Source organism: Rhinatrema bivittatum, chromosome 5 (assembly GCF_901001135.1).
Source record: "Rhinatrema bivittatum chromosome 5, aRhiBiv1.1, whole genome shotgun sequence".
Lineage (NCBI taxonomy): Eukaryota > Metazoa > Chordata > Amphibia > Gymnophiona > Rhinatrematidae > Rhinatrema > Rhinatrema bivittatum.
This window is the reverse complement of record NC_042619.1, coordinates 126001321-126025057: the sequence shown is the minus strand read 5'-3', so window position 1 is coordinate 126025057 and position 23737 is coordinate 126001321. Positions and strand designations below refer to the sequence as shown.

At 46.1% G+C, this 23737-nt stretch overlaps 1 protein-coding gene across 4 annotated transcripts in view; it reads right to left on the bottom strand.

Annotated features, from left to right (window-relative positions):
* The window catches only part of ZC3H13 (zinc finger CCCH-type containing 13), a 230261-nt gene that overhangs the window by 95479 nt on the left and 111045 nt on the right, over positions 1-23737 (bottom strand). For all 4 annotated transcript variants that reach the window (XM_029602891.1, XM_029602893.1, XM_029602890.1 and 1 more), the window contains exons 11-12: positions 21417-22013; positions 14703-14885 (exon numbers count right to left, since the gene is read on the bottom strand). In XM_029602891.1, coding sequence (XP_029458751.1) covers positions 14703-14885; positions 21417-22013 — 780 coding nt within the window. The remainder of the gene's footprint in view (positions 1-14702; positions 14886-21416; positions 22014-23737) is intronic.

Genomic DNA, 23737 nt, shown 5'->3' with positions numbered 1-23737 from the left:
TTACCTGATAATTTCGTTTTCCTCAGTGTAGACAGATGGACTCAGGACCAATGGGTATAGCGTGCTCCTGATAGCAGTTGGAGACGGATCAGATTCCAATCTGACGTCAGCTGTAGTACATATACCCCTGCAGGAAGTTCTGCTCTTCAGTATTCTCTTCGAAAAGCAATTGTGGATATGTGTGTGACTGAACAACTTGATTAACTTGGTTAACTTGAACTGGTCAATGTGGATATAGCTGGAGACCGCCAGTGCACTCAACCGAGAAATGCCGACACCCGGTAGGTATGGGTGTCTTATTTAGAGGGAAGCTTGGCTTACCCGTGTTTGTCTTGCTCTCGGGTATTGTCACCCGAGGTTTCTGTGTTTGTCAGCAGCCGTGGGCGGGATGCTGAGTCCATCTGTCTACATTAAGGAAAACAAAATTATCAGGTTAAATAATTTCTCCATTTCCTAGCGTGTAGCAGATGGATTCAGGACCAATGAGATGTACAAAAGCTACTCCTGAACCGGGTGGGAGGCTGCCCGTGGCCCACTTAGTACTGCCCTTGCGGATGCTGTGTCCGCCCAAGCCTGAACATCCAGGCAGAAGAACCTGGAGAAGGTGTGAATGGAGGACCTTCTCGTCGCCCAACAGATCTCGGCAGGTGACAACATCTTGGTTTCCGCCCAGGACACTGCCTGGGTTCTAGTGGAATGGGCCTTGACTTGTAGAGGTGGAGGCTTGCCTGCCTCTACATAGGCCGCCGTGATATCTTCTTTGATCCAGCAGGCTATTTCCCCTTGTTTCTTCCCGCTGTGAAGGACGAATAGGTGGTCCGTCTTTCATACGGATTCTGACCTTTCCAGATATCGGACTAGGAGTCTGCCGACGTTAAGATGGCGAAGGCGGCGAGATTCTTCCGAGTCCTTATGTTCGTCTGGCGATAGCAGTGAGATGGTTTGGTATAGTTGGAAGTGAGAAACCACTTTTGGGAGGAAGGAGGGAACCGTGCGTAGCTGTATGGATCCCGGTGTGAACCTGAGGAAGGGTTCTCGACAGGACAGTGCTTGAAGCTCAGAGATGCAACAGGCCGAACAATCTGCCACTAGGAATGCAGTCTTCAGTGTTAGTAGTCGGAGGGACAGACTGCGGGTGGGTCTGAAGGAGGCTCCTGCTAGGAAGTCTAGGACTAGATTGAGATTCTATAAAGGTACCGGCCACTTTAGGGGTGGTCGGAACTGTTTGACCCCTTTCAGGAAGCGGGAGACGTCCAGGTAAGAGGCTAGGCTGCCGCCCCCCACCTTGGTTCTGTAGCAGGTCAACGCGGCCACCTGCACCTTGATGGAGTTGAGAGAGAACCCCTTCTGAAAGCCATTCTGCAGGAATTCCAGAATCGTGGGAATTTTGGATGTCGCGGTCTTCACACCAGGCTTCGAATATTCTCCATATTCGTATGTAGGTTAGAGATGTGAAAAACTTGCGTGCTCGGAGCAGAGTGTCAATCACTTCCCCCGAGTATCCGATCTCCTTCAGGCGGGTCCTCTCAATGGCCAGACCGTAAGAGAGAATTGAGCCTTGTTGGAGCAGATCCCAATGAGGAGGTAGAGGGAGAGGGCTCCCTGTCAGTAGTCTTCGCATGTCTGCGTACCTCGGTCGTCTTGGCCAGTCCGGGGCCACTAGAAATACCGGTCCCCTGTGGTGTTCTATCTTGCGGATGATTCCGCCCAGTAGCGGCCACGGTGGGGAGGTGTATAGCAGGATTTCCTGTGGCCAGGTCTGGACGAGAGCGTCGATCCCTTGGGATTGTGGTTCCCGTCTGCGACTGAAGAAGTTGGGAACTTGGGCGTTTGACCGGTTTGCCAGGAGGTCCATGGCTGGTGTTCCCCAGCGGTTTACTATCAACTGGAAGGCTGTGTTCGACAGCCTCCATTCTCCTGGGTCTAGACTTTCTCTGCTGAGGTAATCCGCAGTGACGTCTTTTCCCGCAATGTGGGCGGCTGAGATCTCTTGTAGGTCGGATTCCGCCCATACCATTAGGGGTCTATTTCCAGGGACACCTGTTGGCTTCTGGTTCCTCCCTGGCGGTTGATGTAGGCCACTGTTGTGGCATTGTCCGACATGACTCTGACCGATTCGCCCCGGAGTCTGTGACTGAACCGTAGGCAGGCTAGCCTGACTGCCCGTGCTTCCAGTCGGTTGATGTTCCATCCAGACTCTTCCTTGTCCCCATTGTCCCTGGGCAGTCAGTTCCTGGTAGTGGACTCCCCACCTTCGTAGGCTCGCATCCATGGGGAGCAGGATCCAGGTCTGCAGGGATAGCCTTACTCCCTTGCTCAGATAGTCTTCTTGTAGCCACCATTGTAGCTGGGTTCGAACTTCCTCCTGGAGCTGGAGGCGAACGGAGTAATTCTGGGACATCGGATTCCATCGTGATAGTAGGGAACGCTGTAGGGGTCGCATGTGAGCTCTTGCCCATGGGACCACTTTCAGTGTGGATGTCATGAGACCGAGGACTTTGAGGTAGTCCCACACCTTGGGATGAAGACTGCTTAACAGGTTTTGCAATTGGTTCATCATTTTCTTCTCCTTGTAGGAGTCTGAATGACCTTGTCTTGTCTGGTGTCGAACCGGACTCCCATGTATTCCAGAGATTGGGAGGGCTGCAGACAGCTCTTGTTTGTGTTGACCACCCACCCGAGGTTCTCCAGTAAAGCTTGGAGAAGAGACGCTGAGGGGGGATATGATAGAGGTCTTTAAGATCATGAGAGGTCTTGAACGAGTAGATGTGAATCGGTTATTTACACTTTCAAATAATAGAAGGACTAGGGGGCATTCCATGAAGTTAGCAAGTAGCACATTTAAGACTAATCGAAGAAAATTCTTTTTCACTCAACGCACAATAAAGCTCTGGAATTTGTTGCCAGAGGATGAGGTTAGTGCAGTTAGTATAGCTGTGTTTAAAAAAGGATTGGATAAGTTCTTGGAGGAGAAGTCCATTAATGGCTATTAATCAATTATACTTAGGGAATAGCCACTGCTATTAATTGCATCAGTAGCATAGGATCTTCTTAGTGTTTGGTAATTGCCAGGTTTTTGTGGCCTGGTTTGGCCTCTGTTGGAAACAGGATGCTGGGCTTGATGGACCCTTGGTCTGGCCCAGCATGGCAATTTCTTGTGTTCTTATGTTCTTAAGATTTGACTCTGGTGGTCGCCTGATGACTTTCCTCTGGGGATTTTGCCCTGATCAGCCAATCGTCCAGATATGGGTATACGAGGATTCCTTCTTTCCTCAGTCTCGCCGCCACTACAACCATGATTTTGGTGAACATTCGGGGTGCTTTAGCTAGCCCAAATGGTAGTGCCCGGAACTGATAGTGGTGGTCCAGGATCGCGAAGCCTAAAAAACGCTGATGCTCATGATGGACCAGGATGTGCCGGTAGGCTTCTGACAGATCCGGGGATGTGAGAAATTCTCCCGGCTGTATCGCCCTTATGACTGAGCGAAGGGTTGACGGTCTTGAGGTCCAGGATGGGCCGGAACGTACCCTCTTTCTTGGGAACGATAAAATAGATGGAATAGTGCCCCGTATTTTCTTATTGCGTGGGCACCGGCGTTATGGCCTATAAGTCGAGCAATTTGGTCCACTGCCGTCCTCTTGAAAGGGTCGTGGCAGGGAGATTTCACAAACTTGTCCAGAGGGATGTTGTGGAAGTCCAGATAATATCCCTCTTGAATGATTTTAGGACCCACTTGTCCGAAGTTATCTCGACCCATCTTTGGTAGAACAGGGCAAGCCTGCCCCCTATGGCTTCTTCCTGTGGATGGGTCGGCCGATCTTCATTGCTGGGTGTGGCTGGGGCCTGGACCAGCGCCGGCTCCCCTTTTATTGTGTTTGTTCCGAAAGGACTGGCCCCTGCCTGCGGGGCGAGATGCTTGATATGTACTTCTGTATGGTTTGAAGCGCTGTGATCCCCTGCCCTTAGATGTTCAGGGGGAGGGGCGCTAGCTTCTCTTGTTCTTGTCCTCCAGTAGCCACGGTACTGGGGATTCGCCCCATTTGTCGGCTAACTTCTCCAGTTCGCTTCCGAACAGGAGGTTTCCCTTAAAGGGCATTCTCATGAGTCTTGTCTTGGACGTTGCGTCGGCTGACCAGCTTCTGAGCCTGAGTTGTCTTCTGGCTGCCACAACGGATGAGATGCCCCTGGCTGCAGTGCGCACCAGGTTGGAGGTAGCATCCATGAGGAATGATACTGCTGGTTCTAGTGCTTCGACGGGTGTGGTGGCGTTCCTGGTCTTTGATAAGCAGGCGCGTGTCACCATGGCATAGCAGGCCGCGATCTGTGGTGACATAGCTGAAACGTCGAATGACTGTTTAAGGATGGATTCGAGACGTCTGTCCCCCCTTGAACGTGGCCTCTGGAGCCTCCCATTCCAGGTTAATCAGCTGTTGAAAGGCCTGCAGCAAAAGGAAATGGCAGGAGGCCTGACGGAGTCCCTCGAGGAGGGGTTAGTCTTCGGTTCCCTGGTGGCACTCGTGCCTGGGATAGCGAGCTCTTTCAGGCTGTGAACCACGAGGTCTGAAAGTTCGTCTTTAGCGAAGAAACACCTCATGGTTCGATAAGGTTCCGTCCCCGGAGGGATTTCCCCTTCCTCCAGGGAGTCTTGATCCTCGTCCGAAGTGTCTGTGTCCCCAAAGTTGGGGCTTTTAGGCAGGAGGGTCCTGGGATGTTCGGGTCCTCTGGGGCAGGCTGTGGCATCAGGGGCACCGGTTGCATGTGGACAAAGGTATGTAGGCCTTTGAAGAATTCTACCCAGGAGAAGGATGCTGGGTCTAAATTGAGAGGCACCACGTCCCCGGGGAGCCCCGTTTGAGGGAGGCTTCTGCCGGGGGTAGCCAGATCCGGGGTACTGTCAGTGGATCCGGATCCCAGTGCCGTCTGGAGGGGACCTTGGCCTGGTTCACCCACAGCCTCCTCACACTGTAGACACAGGGCCGTGGCCTCTTCGTGCTGCGCAGCTCTGATGTGGCATGCTGGGCAGAGGCCCTGAGCCTTGAGCTTCTTTTCTGGTGCTGCCATGTTTTGTGCGTGTATGATTGCAGAAAAAGGAAAATTAGTTCTTACCTGATAATTTTCGTTCCTGTAGTACCACGGATCAGTCCAGACACCTGGGTTTTGCCTCTGCACCAGCAGATGGAGACAGAGCAAGATTTGACTGGCTCCGCCACATATAGCAGAGTGCCACCCACAGCCTCTCAGTCTTACGTAATGTCAAAGCAGATTATAAGAACACATATACACCACCTAACTATGTTAACCCAACAAATCAAGTTCAAACCCCCAACTGGAACAAGGCTCCCAGAACCAATGGAGTGAACGAAATCAAGAACTAAGAACCAGGATAAATCCACGAGCGGACTCTCCATTACTTCAGCATAAACTCTCCTTCAGCGTGGATACACACCAAGATACGGGCGGGTCCCTGGACTGATCCGTGGTACTACAGGAACGAAAATTATCAGGTAAGAACTAATTTTCCTTTCCCTGTACGTACCCTGATCAGTCCAGACACCTGGGATGTACCAGAGCCAACTTACCTAGGGTGGGATCCAGAGAGTCCCGCTCGGAGTACTCCCTCACCAAAACCACCCGAAGTTGTGGCCTGAACATCCAATCGGTAATGTTTTGCAAAGGTATGTAACGACTTCCAAGTAGCCGCCCTACAGATTTCCTGAGGCGACACTTGCGAAGATTCCTCCCACGAAGCAGCTTGAGACTGCGTAGAATGAGCTTGAAGACCTACGGGAACAGGCCGCCCCCGCAGCAAGTACGCCGAGCCAATGGCCTCCTTGAGCCAATGAGCGATTGTGGTCTTGGAAGCCGCACCTCCTCTCTTGGGACCAGTACACAAAACAAATAGATAGTCCGAAACACGAAAAGGATTCGTGACCTCCAGAAAACGTAACAAGGCCCTGCGGACATCCAGTTTCCGTAAATCTCGCTCTCTGGGCTCTGACCGATCCCCTTCAGGGAAGGAGGGAAGCTCGATGGACTGATTCAAATGAAAAACGGAGACCACCTTGGGCAGAAAGGAAGGAACCGTCCTCAACGAGACCCCGGAATCAGAGATCCGTAAGAACGGCTCCCTACACGACAGAGCCTGTAATTCAGATACTTGCCTAGCCGAAGTAATTGCAATTGGGAACACCACCTTCATCGTAAGGTCCTTCAACGTCGTGCGCTTAAGAGGCTCAAAAGGCGCCGAACATAACGCCGAAAGCACCCAGTTGAGGTTCCAGGACGGACAAGGGTGACGCAATGGAGGGCACAGATGCTTAGCCCCCCGAAGAAAACGAGCGACATCTGGATGTAAAGCCAGGGACACCCCGTGAACTTTACCTCTAAGACACCCCAGCGCTGCCACCTGCACGCGAAGGGTACCCCTAACTAACTAACCACCAACTATCCTCCTGTGGATCCCAGAGGCTGTGGCTTTGCACCTGCACCATCTGCTGGAGACAGAGTAAGACTGAGAGGCTGTGGGTGGCACTCTGCTATATGTGGCGGAGCCAGTCAAATCTTGCTCTGTCTCCATCTGCTGGTGCGGAGGCAAAACCTAGGTGTCTGGACTGATCCGGGTACGTACAGGGAACTTTGGTTTGTGCGTTCAAGTGTACGCCAGGAGGCTTAGTTATGCGCTCCGGGTGCGCTGGAGTTGTGCGTGTAGGTCGGATGCGTGCTCAATAAGATGGACGCATCGCTGTGCGCACGGGGTTTACTTCTGTGCCCGGCACAGTGAAGCATGTGGCTGTGCGCACGGCACTTATGCGCGCCAGTGTGAGCACAAGTAATTTTGTGTGCACGGATCGAATCGGCGGAAAGGGCGGCAATCAAGAGAAAATGGCGACAGCAACCATGCGAGCGATATGGCTACCACCTCGGAGGGTCTCTACGTGGGAGGACCCTCGTGTCGGACCGGGGTGTAGCCCGGATAAGGCTGATCAACCCGGTAGCACTGACGCCGGCTGGCGATCTATGCGGATATTCGAGCCTCAGAGACCCAAGACTTTTAGGAACTTTTCTACCTTACCTTGTCTTGGCGTTTCCCGGTCTCGCCCTGGGCGGTCTCAGGCTGCGGGGGGAGAGGGAAAAGTACCTTCACCACCGTGCTCAAAGTTGCACCCGCTGCCTCTCAGCCGCACCTGTTGCCAGGGGCTAAGTTCACGCTGGCTACCGGACCGAGGCTTATCTCTGAGGGATCGCGGAAATCACCTCAGGAATTCTTGACTGGGGGCGGGGCCCATAGGTATCACCGCAGGAGAGCAGGGCTCGTCTGTAGAGGTAAGTTTTCTTCTTTGTTTTGGATTTCTTTGGTTAGAATACAACGCTGTGCAAGCGTGTATAGAGTCCTGAACTGCTATGGAGACAGAAAATACGGAAGAGCAGAGCTTCCTGCAGGGGTATATGTACTAGGGCTGACGTCCCCAACTGCTATCAGGAGCACACTATACCCATTGGTCCTGAGTCAATCAGCTACACGCTAGGAAATGTTAACATTTTTAGATGGATATTTGGATCTTTTTAATTCGGTAGTCTAATGTCAAAATATTTTAGTTGGATAGTATAACACCAAAATAGAGTGACATGAAGAAATCATAAAAAGCTTCTGTAACCAGCCGTATCTGACTACATCAAGAACCCACTGGTTAGAAGTTATTTGGGCCCACCTCTGGCAAAATTGAGAGAGATGGCCACCTATCTCTGGTATCTGAGGAAGGAATCCCAACATTGAGAGGGTCTCCAGTTGCGGAGATACCGTCCTAGCAAGCTTCTTGAACTGAAAGGACTGCGATCTACCAAAGGAGCGAGATCTCTGACCTCCAGATCCTCTACTGGGACAAAATCTTCTGGAGTCACAAAAATGGCCCCTAGAGTAGGAGGGAGCATGGCCCACTTACTGACCATTTTTTCATAACTTGTTATCAAACAGAAAGCACCCCTTAAAAGGCAGCTTCATCAAATTTGATTCTGAGATAATACCTACTGACCAGTTATGCAGCAAAAGCGAGCCACCATCTGTGTAAGTCATAGCTCATGTCCTCCAAAAAGGCCTCCCCAGGTACGAAGAAAGGACCTTGCTTTCCCAATTCTTCCTGTGCTTCCTGGGTCAAACAAACCTGCATGCATTACAACGCAGCAGCAAGCAGAGACCTGTAAATTCATGACCATAGCCTTGAAGGCCTGCTTCAGCATAGCCTCTATTCTTTGATCCTGCATATCTTTAAGGGCCACTCCACCCTTCACCGGAATGGTGGTCCTCTTCATGACAGAGTATACTAAGGAGTCAACTTTCAGAAAACTAAAATCTGCTCTTCCTCGATGATTCAGAAGCTACAAACCTGCCAAGGATTTACTCCTTTAAAATTAGCTTCAGGAGCTCCCCATTCTAAATCAATAAGCTCCTGGCACAGCTTAATGCAGAGGAAAAAACAGGATGCTTTCCATAGGCTGACCATAATAGGATCCTTCTTTGCAGGCTTGGCTGAATCCATCTCCTCCTCTTCCAGCTGTAGCACTCGTGACTGGGAAATCAAACCGGCTAAATCACCTCTATAGAATAGCCATAGGATAGATATGTGTACTTTCCATCCAGGAGGGATCTTCCTTTCCTCCAAGTCAAGGCCCCCAACCCCTGCTGGGGGAAGGCCTAAAATCACCCAATGAGTCCTCTGGATGGTCACCAATTTCCTCCCAGTCCCTATCCTTTCTAACCTATGCCCTTGACCTGCGAGGAAGGAGAATGTGGAGAAACAGTGCATTTTCTGTTTTGGGAGGAAGAAGGGCCTGGTGGGGGAAGTGCTATGGATCCTGAACACAGGGCTTCCTGACCCATACAAAAGGTCTGAAGATTATTTTAAAAAAACACTACCTAGGAAAGGGTAGATAAATGCATCCTAGGCACCAGGGAAGTAAGGCAGGCCACACTGGAACAAACTTCTATGGGGGTCCAGAGAAACGGAACAGAGGAGAATTTATTTCTCCTCTGTCCAAGGAAGTCTCAGGTGGGGGGCCCCTCCTTGGTGGGGGAATTCCTCTACTGCTATCTGACTCAGATTCTCCTGCTGAGGCAAATTCCTTTGCAGAGACCATGCTCCATGCAGTGGTACACTTAAAACACAGATGTAAAGTGCTACCTCTCTGTATAGACCTCATGTTGCAGGCAAAACACAACGCAGGCTTTTTCCCATGCTAACTGCCCAGCACCATCTTCCCTTCTTCCACCATGCAGCCCAATCTGCTGCTGCAGCAAAATGCTGGCTGACGCTCTCTCTCCTGCTGTGCGAGCCTCCCCGCTCAAGATGCTGCAATCATGCAGATGGGCCAATGCTCTCTCTCTCTCTCTTTTTTTTTTTTTTTTTTTAAATTGTCCACCTGGCCAGATACAAAACCTTAAAGGGATAGCCACCTTAAAGAAAAAAAACAAAAACTCCTGTAGCCTGAGCTCCCTTCTCCCAGAAGAATAGAGAGAGAGACGAAGTACCCAAAGGGGAAAAGACAGAAGGTAGGGAGAGAAGATTGAGACCATGGCTACCTTACCCATCTGGAAGGCTGCTCAGGTCTATTTAGAGGGAGAGGGCTCAATGCTTTCATCTTCCTAACTTTCTCCCCTGAAACTGGTTGTGCTAAACGGCTTAGTTCAACTGAGGGAGGAAGTCTCTATCATGTCAGGAGCACCCCAGCCCTTACGTGATAGCAGGACATAGATCCTGACAGATCTATGTCCACTGAACAGTATGCATGTCCACCATCTGCTGGAAACAGAGGATACTGGCAGATTGATGTCAGTAAGGATTTATATCAAGGTGACATTAGGAGGTCTTTTAATCTATGACTCCATCTGATGGTTGGTGTGCATAAACCCAGTAATATAGACTGACCTGCCTGGATGAAGAGGAAGTCGAATTAACTTGAATTAAAAAAAACAAACACAAAAACACTTTGATGATTTTTTTTTTTTAAAGGAAGTAGGCACTATGAAACTGGGTTCTCCACTGCTTCTATATAAATGTAATTCTAAAGGTAGTGAATGCTTAACATTTTGAAATGTCACTTCAATACTGACCAATGAATGAATCAAGCAATGCACAGGGCAATAGAACTTCATACATTATTAATTTCAACATGCTACAGTGCCCTATAATATTAAGCCAGAGACATAAAAATCTTTATTCCATCACTTCCATAACTAATGAAAAGAAGTCATTGCACACTGAATTCAGTCTGTAAAACCACAGTATGACTTGCACTCAATAATAAGATCATACATAGCATAGTGATCTGTTTGCAATCCAGATAAAAATCCATAAGAAACTAATGGCTAAGTTAGAAAAACAAAATAATTATTTATTTCGGGGAAAGCACAACTCTGCACATAATATAACCATGATAAAGAAAAATGTGAAGTTACTACTTACCTGATAGTTTAATTTTCTCTAATCCTCAAACAGTAGGTTATGGATCTATACCAGCAGATGGAGACTGAGCAAAGCTGACGTCACAGTATATATACCTCTGCTCTGACGTCAGCCCGCCAGTATTCTCTGCAAAAGCCAACTGTGGACAAACTAACAATACTTGATTATAATCATTAACAGTCAACCACTCAAGCACTTAGCAACAGGAAGCACCTAGCTCAGCCAAAAAGTATAACACTAATCTAGGGACTAACTGATACTTACCAGTTATCCCCAGAACTCAACCACTCAGGAGAACAATAGAACCATAAAACAGCAGCAAAGAGCTGGAGAAGGTGGATTAACCTCTAGGCGGTAATACCTGGAAAATGTGTGTAAGGAGGAGCACGTCGCAGTTTGGCAAATTTCAATAGGAGACCGCAATCGAAGCTCCGCCCCTGACACTGCTTGAGCTCTAGTGGAATGAGCCCTAAACTGTTTAGCCAACGGCTACTCAGCATCCGCATACAATGCCGTGATAACCTCCTTAACCCAACAGGCTAAAGTTGTCCGCTACGCCAACTCACCCTGTTTATCTCTATCTTGGAGAAGAAACAGGTGGTCAAGTCTTCCTGAGAGGTTTTAATAACCTCCAATACCGCATCAGATGCTCCTTGACTTCAAAGGTCCGCAACAGACAATATTCATTCACATCTCTCTCCCTGTCCAGAATTGGCAGGGAAATGGATTGGTTGACATGAAAACCCGAGGCCACTTTCGGCAAAAAAGGACATAACAATCAGAGCTGGACCTCCCCCCAGAGTCATCCTCAGGAGCAGTTCCTGGCAAAAAGAGAGCCCGCAGCTCAGACCCGAAGCATGAAACAATTCACCACAAAAAACACCATCTTCAATACTTTAATTTCAAGGACAGGCTATGCTGAGGCTGAAAAGTGGAATTTGCCAAAATTCTAGAGCCAGATTAAAGTTGCACAAGGACACCGGCAACTGCAAGAGAGCACGAAAAGCCTCACCCCCTACAAAAACGAGTCACAACCAGATGGGCCGACAAGGGTCCGCCATTCACCTAACCCTTGAAAACAGGCAAGAGCTATCACCTGCCCCTTCAAGAATTAAAGGGCCTCGCCCTTAAGTGACCCATCCTGTAGAATTCTAAAATGAGCGGGATCTTAACCGAACAAGGAAGCATGACTTGTTCCTCACACCAAGCCTCAATACTCTCCAAACCCAAACGCAATCTAAAGCGGGCAATAACTTTTGCGCTCAAAACAAGGTAGAAAACACAGCAGTGGAGATCCCACGCTTCAGCCACTGAGCCCTTCCGAGGACCTCACCGAAAGACAAAATTGAGCCGGACCTACATGAAGAATAGGTCCCTGTCGTAGCAGGTCCCTATGGACCAATAACCGAAATGGAAAGTACGCCAGAAGCCTAAGCAAATCTGCATACCACAGCCTCCTGGGCCAATCTGGAACCACTAGAAACACCATTCTATGGTCCTTTGATCTTCCAATCACTCTACCCAACATGGGCAGAGAAAAAGGCATACCGAAGCTTGTCTTCTGGCCACTTCTGCTCAAAAGTGTTGATGCCTAAGGACTTCAGATATCCTCTTCGACTGGAGAAGGGAAGGAACCTTCGCATTGAGTGATATCGCTAGCAAGTCTATAAACTGGCTTCCTTTAGGATCAGGATGGGCAAAAGAAAACCTTCTTGGATACAATGAAATAAATGGAATAATGGCCCATACATTCTTGTGACTTAAGCACTGGTACCATGGCCCCTCAGCTCAGGGGCCTCGGCAATGTAGTTCTACTGCTAGCCTCATTTCCGGAGAGTCGCAGGAAAACACTATGAAATCATCCTGAGGAATGTAGAACTCCAGAGCATGGCCATTCCTTATCACCTCCAGAACCCACTGGTGTGACGTGATCTTGACCCACCCCTAATAAGAGGGACAGACTAACCCCTATTTCCAGTTCTAGGAAGTGGGTCAGCATACCTTCAGAGGGGGTTGGAATGTATCGCCACCTGAGTCGAAAAAGCACTGTGCCTGCTTTTAATCCTCTGGTAAACAAGGTACTTAGGACTCACCCTGCCTATTGGCATGTACTCTAACTCACTCCCAGAACAAGAGTGATCCTTTAAGGACAATTTCATAAGATTAGACTTTGAAATTGAATCAGCCAACCAACTGCAGCTGACGCGTGGCTGCTAACACTAAAGCCATCCCTCTGGCAGAGGGGCGGACCAAGCCAAAAAGGCAGCAGCCGGTTCCATCACTGCCCTGGTATTCCAACCAGTCTCATCGACTGCCTGAGTTAGAAGCAAACAAGTGCAAGTCACCAGGAAGCAAAAAGAGGCTAACTATATTTCTTAGCCACCGCCTCAAGGCCTGTGTAAGGATAGCTTCAATTCTCCTATCCTGCGCATTCTCCGATGCCGCTCCCCCTTCTGCAGGAAGGTTGTCTATTTAAGACTGCCCACACCAGCGCAACCACTTTCGTAAAACGCAACTGCTCTCTCACTGTCGAATCCAGGAGGAAAAGCCCTATCAAGGCTCGTCCCCATTTAACAATAGTTTCCGGAGCATCCCACTCAAGGCTCCAATCAAGGCACTAAAACGGGATTCTTCTTTGGCTCAGACATGGAACCAACACCCAGCACTCCCAGCATTGTCAGTATTTGGGAGATCAGAGCCGGTGACCTCCGGGGAATAAGGATCGCCCTAGTCATCGGAGCCAGCGTACACAGACACTTATCCATGGCACCAGACCTGCGGGATTCTGCAGCCTGCACTCCTGAACTTCCAGGCTTGACCGGTTCCATTGAACATTGGAAGGGACTGCAGCCCTTGAAAAACTTCCACCCAAGAAAAAAGGCAAAAGGATCTACGGTGAAAAGACAGACTGGTTAAATTCGACCATCAGACTTCACATACCTCAACGTGAGTTAAGATTTGCCAACAAAGGTCTGCTCACAATTCCTACGGTTAGATCCGCACACCTTAGCAAGGTCAGAGACCGTGCGATATCAATCGCAGGATCAAAACTCTGGAACAGTATACCACAAAATTTGAGACTTCAACCCAATCTGAGAAAATTTAAAAAGGACTTAAAGACATGGTGTTTTCAACAAGCTTATGGGTTTAATTCACAAGACGCAGGTTGAATTTCAGGCTGCGAATTAATGATTTACAAGTTTTGCTCTTATTGTTTCATTTACTGTTTCTTTTTTAAGTAATGAATTTAGATATCTTTTAGTTGGATTTTATTTTTATTGAATTTTTTTATGTATTTTTATTCCAAGCTAATTTTGTATTTATAGTATTAACATGTAAACCGTAGAGATAGAAACTTGGTTTTCTGTATAACGGTTCAGAAAAGTTGTACAACAAATAAATAAATACACCAAAACCAGGGGGCGTTGGAGAGACATCCACTGAAAAGTCTTTCCCTGCTGAAATTCCAGTTAGGGCAGCCTCAGAAACAGGCAAAACGTCTGACATATCCCCCTCCGCTCCCATTCGCGCATCCATCAATTGCTGGAGTCGGAGAATTGGCAGGTTGATGTCAGAGCAGGGGGGTGTATATATATACCATGACATCAGCTTTACTCCTTTTCCATCTGCTGGTAGAGGTGCATAACCAAACTGGCTGTGGATTAACCTGTTTGAATGCTGAGAAATATACACTTAGCAGGTAATATATATCTACATAGTAAAAAAAAAAAAAAAAAAAAAGAATTTGCGTTCTTTGAAACATAAGTATATATTTGCTTTATAAATCAAAAATGGAAGAAAAATGCCATCTCATTATAAGTAACACCGCATCATGCACCTATTATGATGAAATAATTCACTATAGTGAGCATTTTGACCCTGAAACTTCCAATACCCAAGCATCAAAACATGGATCTCACTCTATGCACCCTTTCTTAGTAATACATTTATGGATTCATTCAAAAGCTGCAGATTACAAATTTGAATGCATGTGAAAAACAGTCAAGCCTCATATTTAAACTATGTCACTGTTTTGATCATGGTCATCATTAGGAAAAGTAAACTACCAAGTGCAAGTGCTTTCATTTTTTTTTTTTTTTTTAAAGCCACCTAAAAATTAAGACGAATGACAAAAATAAATCAGTTTCTTTTCCTTTTTTGGAGAGTTTGACATATTAAAAAAAAACCCTTTGAAAATGAGATCAGCCGAAGTCTTTTCTATTTCAGGAAATAAAAGTTTGTACCTCTTTCTCTGTTGTCACGTCTCTCTCTCTCTACATGTCTTCTGTCAAATGAAGAATCTCTTCCTTGTTCCCTGTTTTCATAACGGTCTCTCTCAGGATACCCACTTCGTGAATCCCAGTTGTCATGGTAGTTGCCACTACTGCTATGGTTGTCGACCTGAGAACTACGTGTTCCACGATTTCCTAATAACAAAACACAGCATTTTCAAAACATAAAGCAAGCAAAAACTTAACATACAGAGAGGAAGCATGCTATTCGACTTAAAACAAGAAGTTCATGAGTTTGTTACTTATCTAACATTATGGCCTTGTCTTCATTGAGCATCCTTGGGTCTGAATATCTAGTGGTCCAATTGACTCCCCTGCAAGCTTATTGCTTTTTTGATGCACTTAAGTTTGTTTTTTTTTTTTAATTAGTTTTTTGCCTCTGTGGCAAGCTTCTTTTGGCGTGCCTTATTAATGGTTTTATATCTATCTTGGCAGTGCCTATAGGCTCTTTCCTATTCGCCTCATTTGAACTTGCTTCCTTTTTTTTTTTTTTTTAAAGACGCCTTTTTGGTTTTAATAGCCTCTTTCATAGCATCATTTAACCATGCTGGCAGTCATTTGACCTTCCTTTGACCTTTTTTTTAATACATGGAATACATTTTACCTGAGCATCCAAGATGGTATTTTTAAACAATTTCCTTGACTCATGATTTTTAACCCTTTTAACTGCCTATTTAGTTTCTTCCTAAGTTTCTCATTTTAACACAGTCTACCTTTTTGATCTGAATGCTAGTGCAGAGCTTCGCTTAGTATTTTCTCTTCAGTGATTATACCAAATTTGATTCACGGTGATCACTAATGCCGAGTGGCTCCAGCACCATTACCCCTTGTACCAGATCCTGCCATCCACTGAGAACTAAGTCAAAAGTAGTTCCCCCTCTCATCAGTTCTAGGACTAGATGATGCTTGAAGCAGTCATTTAAGACATCTAAACATTTTTATCTCCCTTACTTGCCTTGATGAGATGGAAAACAATAAATATTCGGCTAATTGAAATCCACTCTTGCTGCCAACATTATTAGCTGTTTATAAGGACCATTTTCAGTTTTTATTTTTCCTCAGAATTTCAATATTCTAACCAAAAACAAAAATCAGTGGAAAATGACTATTATAACACATAGCAGAAAAATCAGTGGAAAAATAATTTTTTCACAGATTTTTTTTTTTGTTACAATACTGAAATGCCCAGGAAAAATAAAAACTGAAAACAAGTCTCTGTCTGAACTATTAGCATTTCACTTGTTCAGGCAGATGATAATATATTCCTACAGTCATACTCTTCCCCATCTCATGTGGAATTTCTATTCTCAGGTATTTCAGAGTCCAGTTGTTTCCTGTTGAACTTTTTTTTTATCCTACCTGACTCTACGTCATCCGGATGTTTCCCCCAATTTGATCTGCCCTGTCATTTCAATATTTTTGCACCCTGTCCCATTGGTTATCCTCTTTCTACTGGTCTGTGAGACACCTATTATGCCTTCTCCACCATCGACCAGAGATCCTGGGCTGAACGTTCCAGGCACACTGTTCCCCAGCCCTTTAGGCTGGCATCCGTGGTCAGCACCACCCAATCTGGAACTTAGACGTCCACTTCCCTTTCCAAATTGCTCCTGGACAGCCACCACGCCAGGCTGGACTTGGCATACCTCCGCAGAGGCAAGGGAACAAAACACTTCTCAGACCTTGGATCCCACCAGGACAACACCTCAATCTGCAGCAGCCGCATATGAGCAAAGGCCCACGGAACCAGGTCCAACATCGAAGCCATGGACCTCAGGACCTGCAGGTAAAGCCCAGAACTGAGAGATGTAGAAGTCAAGAAACTTGCTACTGCAACTTCGCCAAACTGTCCGCTGTCAGGTATACCTTGCCCTCCCGGGTATTAAAACAAGCTCCTAGGTATTCCAGAGATTGAAATGGGACCAGGTGGCTCTTTGACACTTTGATCACCCATCCTGAGGAGCTCAGGAGATGCCTCTCTCTCTCTCTGCACGGAACGAGTGCACTCCTCTTCCTTTTTCGCCCGGATGAGCCAATCGTCCAGGTATGGGTGAATCAACACCCCTTCCCCTCCTCAAGGCCACCGCTACCACCACCATCACCTTCGTGAAGGTTCGAGGCGCCATGGCCAGATCAAAGGGAAGGGCCTGAAATTGGAAATGCTGACCCAGCACCTTGAACAGCAGGAACTTCTGATGGTCCTTTTGATTGGGAATATGCAGATAAGCCTCAGTGAGATCTAACAACGCCAGGAACTCTCCTTTTCGAACTGCTGCAATTATGGTAGGCAGCATCTCCATCCAGAAGCGTGGAACCCATAAACTCAAGTTCACCTTCGGCAAATCCAAGATGGGACGTAAGGTGCCCTCTTTTTTTGGCACCACAAAATAGATGGAATACTTTCCCTGCCCCCATTCACTCAGAGGCACCGGAAGGATAGCTTATCAACCTGTGCAGAGTCCCTTCCACCGCTTCCTGTTTGTATCGAGAAGAACAGTGCGAATCTAGGAAGGCATCCCTGAGCAGGTGAGAAAATTCTAAGGCGTAACCATCCCTTACCATCTCCAGAACCCACCAGTCAGAGGTAATCTTGACGCATTCCTCGTAAAAACAGGACAACCTGTTCCCGACCACTACCAATGAGGAGTAGGCGACCCTGGCTTCATTGGGACAGCTTACTTCCGCTGGCCCCCTGACTAGAACTATTTCTGGAGGACCTGCTAGCCCCTTGAAAGAAATACTGATGATGATTCGACGACTGCTTAGGCCCCGACGAGGAAGAACCTCTACCGGTTTCCCCCAAGAACTTCATGAGTTGATCCAGGTCCTTCCCAAAGAGTAGTTTTCCCTTAAAAGGAAGGTTAGAAGCCGCTGCACAGCCACCACCGAGACCATGGTGTCGAGGTCTGCTCCAATGAACGTGAGGAGCTGAGACGGTTCGATGTGAGATTTTTGATAGTTGATGAGAAAACCCAGGAGGTGTAATATGTTTATTGTGGTTTTTAAGGCAGAGAGAACTCCCTGCTTGGATGGACTTCTGATGAGCCAATCGTTGAGATAAGGCAAAACATGAATATAGTTTTTTCTTAGATGTGCAGCCACCACTGCTAGACATTTTGTGAATACTCGAGGTGCAGAGGCTAGGCCGAATGGGAGAACTCGATACTGGTAATGGTTTTTTCCTACTACAAAGCGTAGGTATTTGCAGTGTTGTATGGAAATTGGTATGTGAGCATAAGCATCTTGAAGGTCCAGAGAACAGAGCCAAGCTCCCTTTTGAAGCAAGGGGATGATGGATCCCAGGGATACCATTCGAAATTTCTCTTTGTAAAGAAATTTGTTGAGATTGCGGAGGTCCAAGATAGGACGAAGGCCACCTGTTTTCTTTGGAATGAGGAAATAGCGGGAGTAAAACCCTTTCCCTTGCTGAGACAGGGGAACTGGTTCGATGGCCCTGGCGGTCAGGAAAGAAGAGAGTTCCACTGCTAAATGAGATATGATTATCATGTGAGTCCAGAGTGGAGTGGGAGGTGAATGTGGGGGTATTGTTTTGAATTTCAATCGATAACCCCGATTTAGTATGGCTAATACCCATTGGTCTGTTGTGATACGACTCCACTGGTGTTGAAAATAATGAAGTCGTCCTCCGACTGGTAGGGAGGGTATAGGGTTTAGCAGAAGAGAGATAGACTTCTGTTCTCATGGCATGGTTAAAAAACTCGCTGCAGGACCAGTTTGAGGTGGTGGTTGGGTCTTCTGCTGCTTGGTTTGGCGAGGGCGTCCTCTCTGTGGGGATCGGTATTGACGACCTGAAGAGGCAGGTGGATAATACCTCCTAGGTCTGTAAAAAGGTCGCCTCGTATCTCTGCGAGTTGGTCGCCTGAGAGAGGATGGTTGATCCGCTGGTAGCTTGGAAAGCTGACGGAGTGTCTCATGGTGGTCTTTTAATTGAGACACCATGGCTTGGATTTTCTTACCGAAAAGATTTTCTCCATCGCAAGGAAGATCTGCCAGACGTTCTTGGACCTCGTCTAAGATCTGAAGCATTAAGCCAAGCCCATCTTCTTGCATTGATTGCAGAGGCAGAGAGACGGGTTGAAGTCTCGAATACGTCGTACGCTGCTCTTACCTCGTGCTTTCCTGATTCTAGTCCTTTGTCCACCAACGTCGTTAAAGGTTGCTGATGTTGTTGTGGAAGGTTATCTACAATACCTTGAACCTGTTTCCACAAGTTCCTCTGGTATTGTGTCATATACAGCTGGTATGCTGCGATACGTGCTACCAGCATGGAACCTTGGTAGACCTTTTTTCCTAATGTGTCCAGGAAGCGTTGATCCTTCCCTGGTGGGACAGAAGAATGAGGCTTTGTTTTTCTGGCTTTCTTTTGAGCTGATTCAACAACTACAGAGTGGTGGGGTAGTTGAGGTTTTTGATACCCTGAAGCATGTTGCACTCTATAAGTGGCGTCTGTTCTTTTATTCACTGCAAGAACAGAGCAGGGGTGTTCCCACATTCTCTGCTGCAACTCCAAAAGAATGTCATGGATTGGAATGGCCATAATTTCTTTAGGTGCATCTACAAATTGTAGAACCTCTAATGGGTCTGGATCCCGATGTCGATGGCTGTTCATCGGTTGGATTGGTAGAACGATGTCGATGCCGCTTCTTCTCACGATGGCTTCTCGATGCCAAAGATGATGCTATCGAGGTTCCGGATGGCGCCGGTGACGGCCGGTCATCGAGTCGTTTTTCCTCTCAATGCGTCGATGCCGAAGGAGGAGTTATCCTTGGTGAAGACGTCGACGACGATGATGGAATCTTTTTAAATAATTCTTCTATCTTATCTAGCTGAGCTCGTCTGCCCTTTGGTGTCATTTGGCCACAAGTTGAGCAGGCTCGGATGTCATGGCCTGATCCCAGGCAAAGAACACAAACATAATTGGGTCGGTGATAGACATAGTCCGGTTGCAATCCGGACACTTTTTGAAACCCGAAGCCATGATAAATTTTTGGCCTGATAACGGTCGACGACCGGCGGGAATCGACGCTGAGGTGACCGGAATCGATCAAAAAGTATTTGAAAAATGTACTCACCGAGACTATGTGAAAAGGAGATCCAATTATAATGAAATTGTGACTGAGAATATGTAACTGGAAAATTTTCTTCCCTGATAAATGTGAGGGAATTAGTTTTCCAGAGCTCCTGATGTGCTTTGCTACAGCAAGGTGGAAAAAAAAAAAAAAGAGACTGAAGGGAGACCCCTGTGGCTAAGAATATCATGGCATGCTCAGTGTGCCCATAGTGCCAGCCAAAAGTTTCTAGAAACTCTTGACACAAGTTTTCCGTACCAGGGCTCCATCTGATGATGTCACCCATATGGCGAGGACTATCATCCTGCTTGTCCTGGGATAAAGCTAAACTCCCTGTCTAGTATTTTTTTTTTTCAGGAAGAAAACCAAACGAGATCCCTAAGGAATAAGTACTTGCTTGATCCAAGAAGAGAAGAAGAAAAAGAAGGCGGACTAGCCTAGATCAGGAGACCGAAGGGTGAACTGCTGCACCTGCTGGAGACAGACAAATACTGAAGGGTTACAGGATAGGCTCTGTCCTCATATAGGACACCCTTTCAGTTTTAGTCTGTCTCCACCTGCTGGAAGGGAGGCTCAACCCAAGGTCTGGACTGATCCGGGTACGTACAGGGAAATGGCAAATATTTTCATGGGTAATAATTCACACCCTATGGCAGTGAGATAGGTGCTAGGCTGGGCACGAATCTGGCCGCTTGGATGCCGAGATAGGTGCTCAGCTGGGAGTGAATCTGGACACTCGGGGGTCCAGAAAGGCGCCTAGCTAAGCAAGATAAAAAGCACGCATTAAAAAACCTGCACAAGCAATAGCACGGCTCCCTGCATTGCCCATGATTAGGAAATCGCCTTCTTTGCATGCCATTAGCATGCATTCGCGCAGAATAAAATACGGGTCTGTAAGCATGCTCATACGCATTTTTTTCCTGCACACAAAACCCTCATTACTTCCCCATATAGGGCTTTGCACGGGAAAACACATACAAACATGTACAAACCCGCGGTGGCTTCAGCGCACCTTATTACATCGGCCCCATGATAAGGTTGCTTAAATCTTTATATGCAAAATTTATCAAACAGATTTCTTATCTGTGTAGACTGATCAATAAGTGGACAAGTAGAACCAACAATTATGTTTTATGTGACTAGCAAAACTAGCTTGGAAATACTGCCCCATTGTTGCAATGGAATACAATATCTCAGCTGATCCTGTATTGCATTTATAAATAGTTCTTAAAGAAAGTTAGCATTATCAATCAGGACTAAAGTTCAGAATAGCAGTATGCATCTATAAAAATGTACAGATTTTACAAAATATTCAAACAATGGATTTGTTATTAAACTTACCAACATGGAGACCCGCCATGTGTCTTACAATAAAAAAAAAAAAAAAGAAAATAAAAGAAATATACCAAAAAGCTCATAGGTCCCACTAGCATTTAATACCAAAAAGCTCTAGGTCCCACAGGCATTTATATTATACATTGTTTAACTATCAAATCCTGGGCAAAACATTATTAAAGCTCTTTTTGAATTAATGGTGTAAAGCTGTCTAGATGTAATCAAACATGCAATCAAGTACCTTTCTCAGGAACATCTGAACCTCTGCCCCTGGGCCTGACAGTTCGTGCATCATTCCTTGAATCATTTCTCGACTCACTCCTTGAATCATTTCTCGACTCATTCCTTGAATCATTTCTCGACTCATTCCTTGAATCATTTCTCGACTCATTCCTTGAATCATTTCTAGACTCATTCCTCGAATCATTTCTAGATTCATTCCTTGAATCATTTCTCGTTTCAGTACGGGATGTTTCTTCTCTGTTGTGGTTCCTTCCGTAATTACGATCTTCTTGGAACTGCTCTTCCTTTCTGTGGGCATCTCTACCCTCCCGGTCTCTGTAATCATGGCTCTCTCGTGTTGAATGTGAATCTCTCTGGTCCCGGCTCTCTTTGCTGTCTCTGTAATCCCTAGTGTCTCTGATATCTCTGGAGTCTCGAGTCTCTCTGGAATCCCTGGGTTCTCTGCGTTCTCTGTTATCTCTGGTCTCTCGACGGTCCCGGCCCTCTCGGGATTCTCTGTCATCTCGATGATCTCTGGAAATATTCTGTTCCTGGTCGTAATCTCTATCATCTCTACTCTCCTTCTCCCTTTCTCGCTTTCCTCTGCTCTCTGCAACTGGATTTGGAAGAACAATTTAGAAAGATACAACTAAGCTTCAGCATATCAACTTCACCAGAAACTAAGATACTAGTAAAAAAACAGAAGTAGAACAAGCACTTAGAGGATAACTTTCAAACAATTGTTGTCAGCAGCATGAACGTATGAATGTGGCTATGTATAGTTTTACCATAGTATTTCATAAAATGCACGTATCACATACATGCATATTATAAAATAGACATTTACCCCACAATATACATGCATTGAAGGCACGTGAAAGTAAACTTACATGCGCAAGTCGGACAATGTTAAAACACGCATATCAAAAAAATTTGCCAATTTATCAATTAGTCCACCAGTTCACCCAGTCCTCCAGGTCATCAAGACCTTTCTGGTTCTTCAGCTTAAAACTCCCCCCAGTCTACCCAAGCCTCTCATCCAGTCAGTATTACACAATAAACATGTAATATCACTTACGCCAGATAATTAAGAGTATCAATTTGCAAGGAAGTTGGAATATCAACCTATGTTACTAAGTGTTGGCCCCGCCTTGGAATGCCCCTATACTACTTCCTATTTTTACACATGATTGTGCACGCACAAAAGCGAAAAAAAAAACCCCACGTATGTTCAACGTTTATAAAATATGGAGTATGTAAGTAGAGATTACTTACACATGTGTATGCTAATTTTTACAGGCATAACATTTTAAAAATTCACCTTTTAGTATTCAGAATAGTCTAGATGTTTGCCTAACCATATGTCAAATGATTAGGGATGAAAATTTGCATACTATGGTCAAAAGTCAATAGCACAATACATTTGTGCTGTAGTCTGTACAGTACAAAATTTATATAGTTTCTATTCTTTAATCTTTGCAGTCTATCTTCTGAATTGAAACCAATATGCAGCACGAGCCATGTGACCTTCCCATTCTGTTCTCCATCTTTCATCCACCTATTCACACACTATTAGGCTAACACCATTCAATAGTTATTTAGCCATTTACATGCCAGAAGATAAGTTTCAAGTATGAGCCTGAAAGCCAATGATCACAATGTTTATATTTTGTTAGAGATTTCTGATGATGGATTTATTTTTATGTTATTAGAATTACTGCTGTTTAGATTTTAGACTGGGATTAGGCAATTAATGGGGTTGAACATATACTTTGCTCATGTGGAAATAATATCTATATATCTATTGTTTTAGTTTGTTTGTAGATCTCCTTGGGCCTTTGAGATGTGTTTAACAAATATAGGATAATTGGTTCTTACCTGCTAATTTTCATTCTTGTAGTACCACAGATCAGTCCAGACTCCTGGGTTTTGCATCCTTGCCAGCAGATGGAGACAGAGAAAGTTTTACTGACACTGCTACATAACCCTGAGGGCCACCTGCAGTCCCTCAGTATTGACCTGTACCCAAGCCAAAATATTGTATTTCTAAATAACCATTTAATTGTCAACTAATTCTTAACTTCCTCCAAGAACCAGAGGATGGTGATCTATAAGGTAAAACCAATAGTTTGAATCCAACTGACAACTCTGCATTCCACGCTAAGAACAGAATGAGTGGATGACTCTCCTGCTCCACAGATTGGGTGGGTTCTGGACTGATCTATGGTACTACAGGAACAAAAGTTAGCAGGTAAGAACCAATTTTCCTTTCCCTGTATGTTCCCAGATACATAACCAGGGTGGGACCTGGAGAGTCCCGCTCGCAGAATACGCTCACCA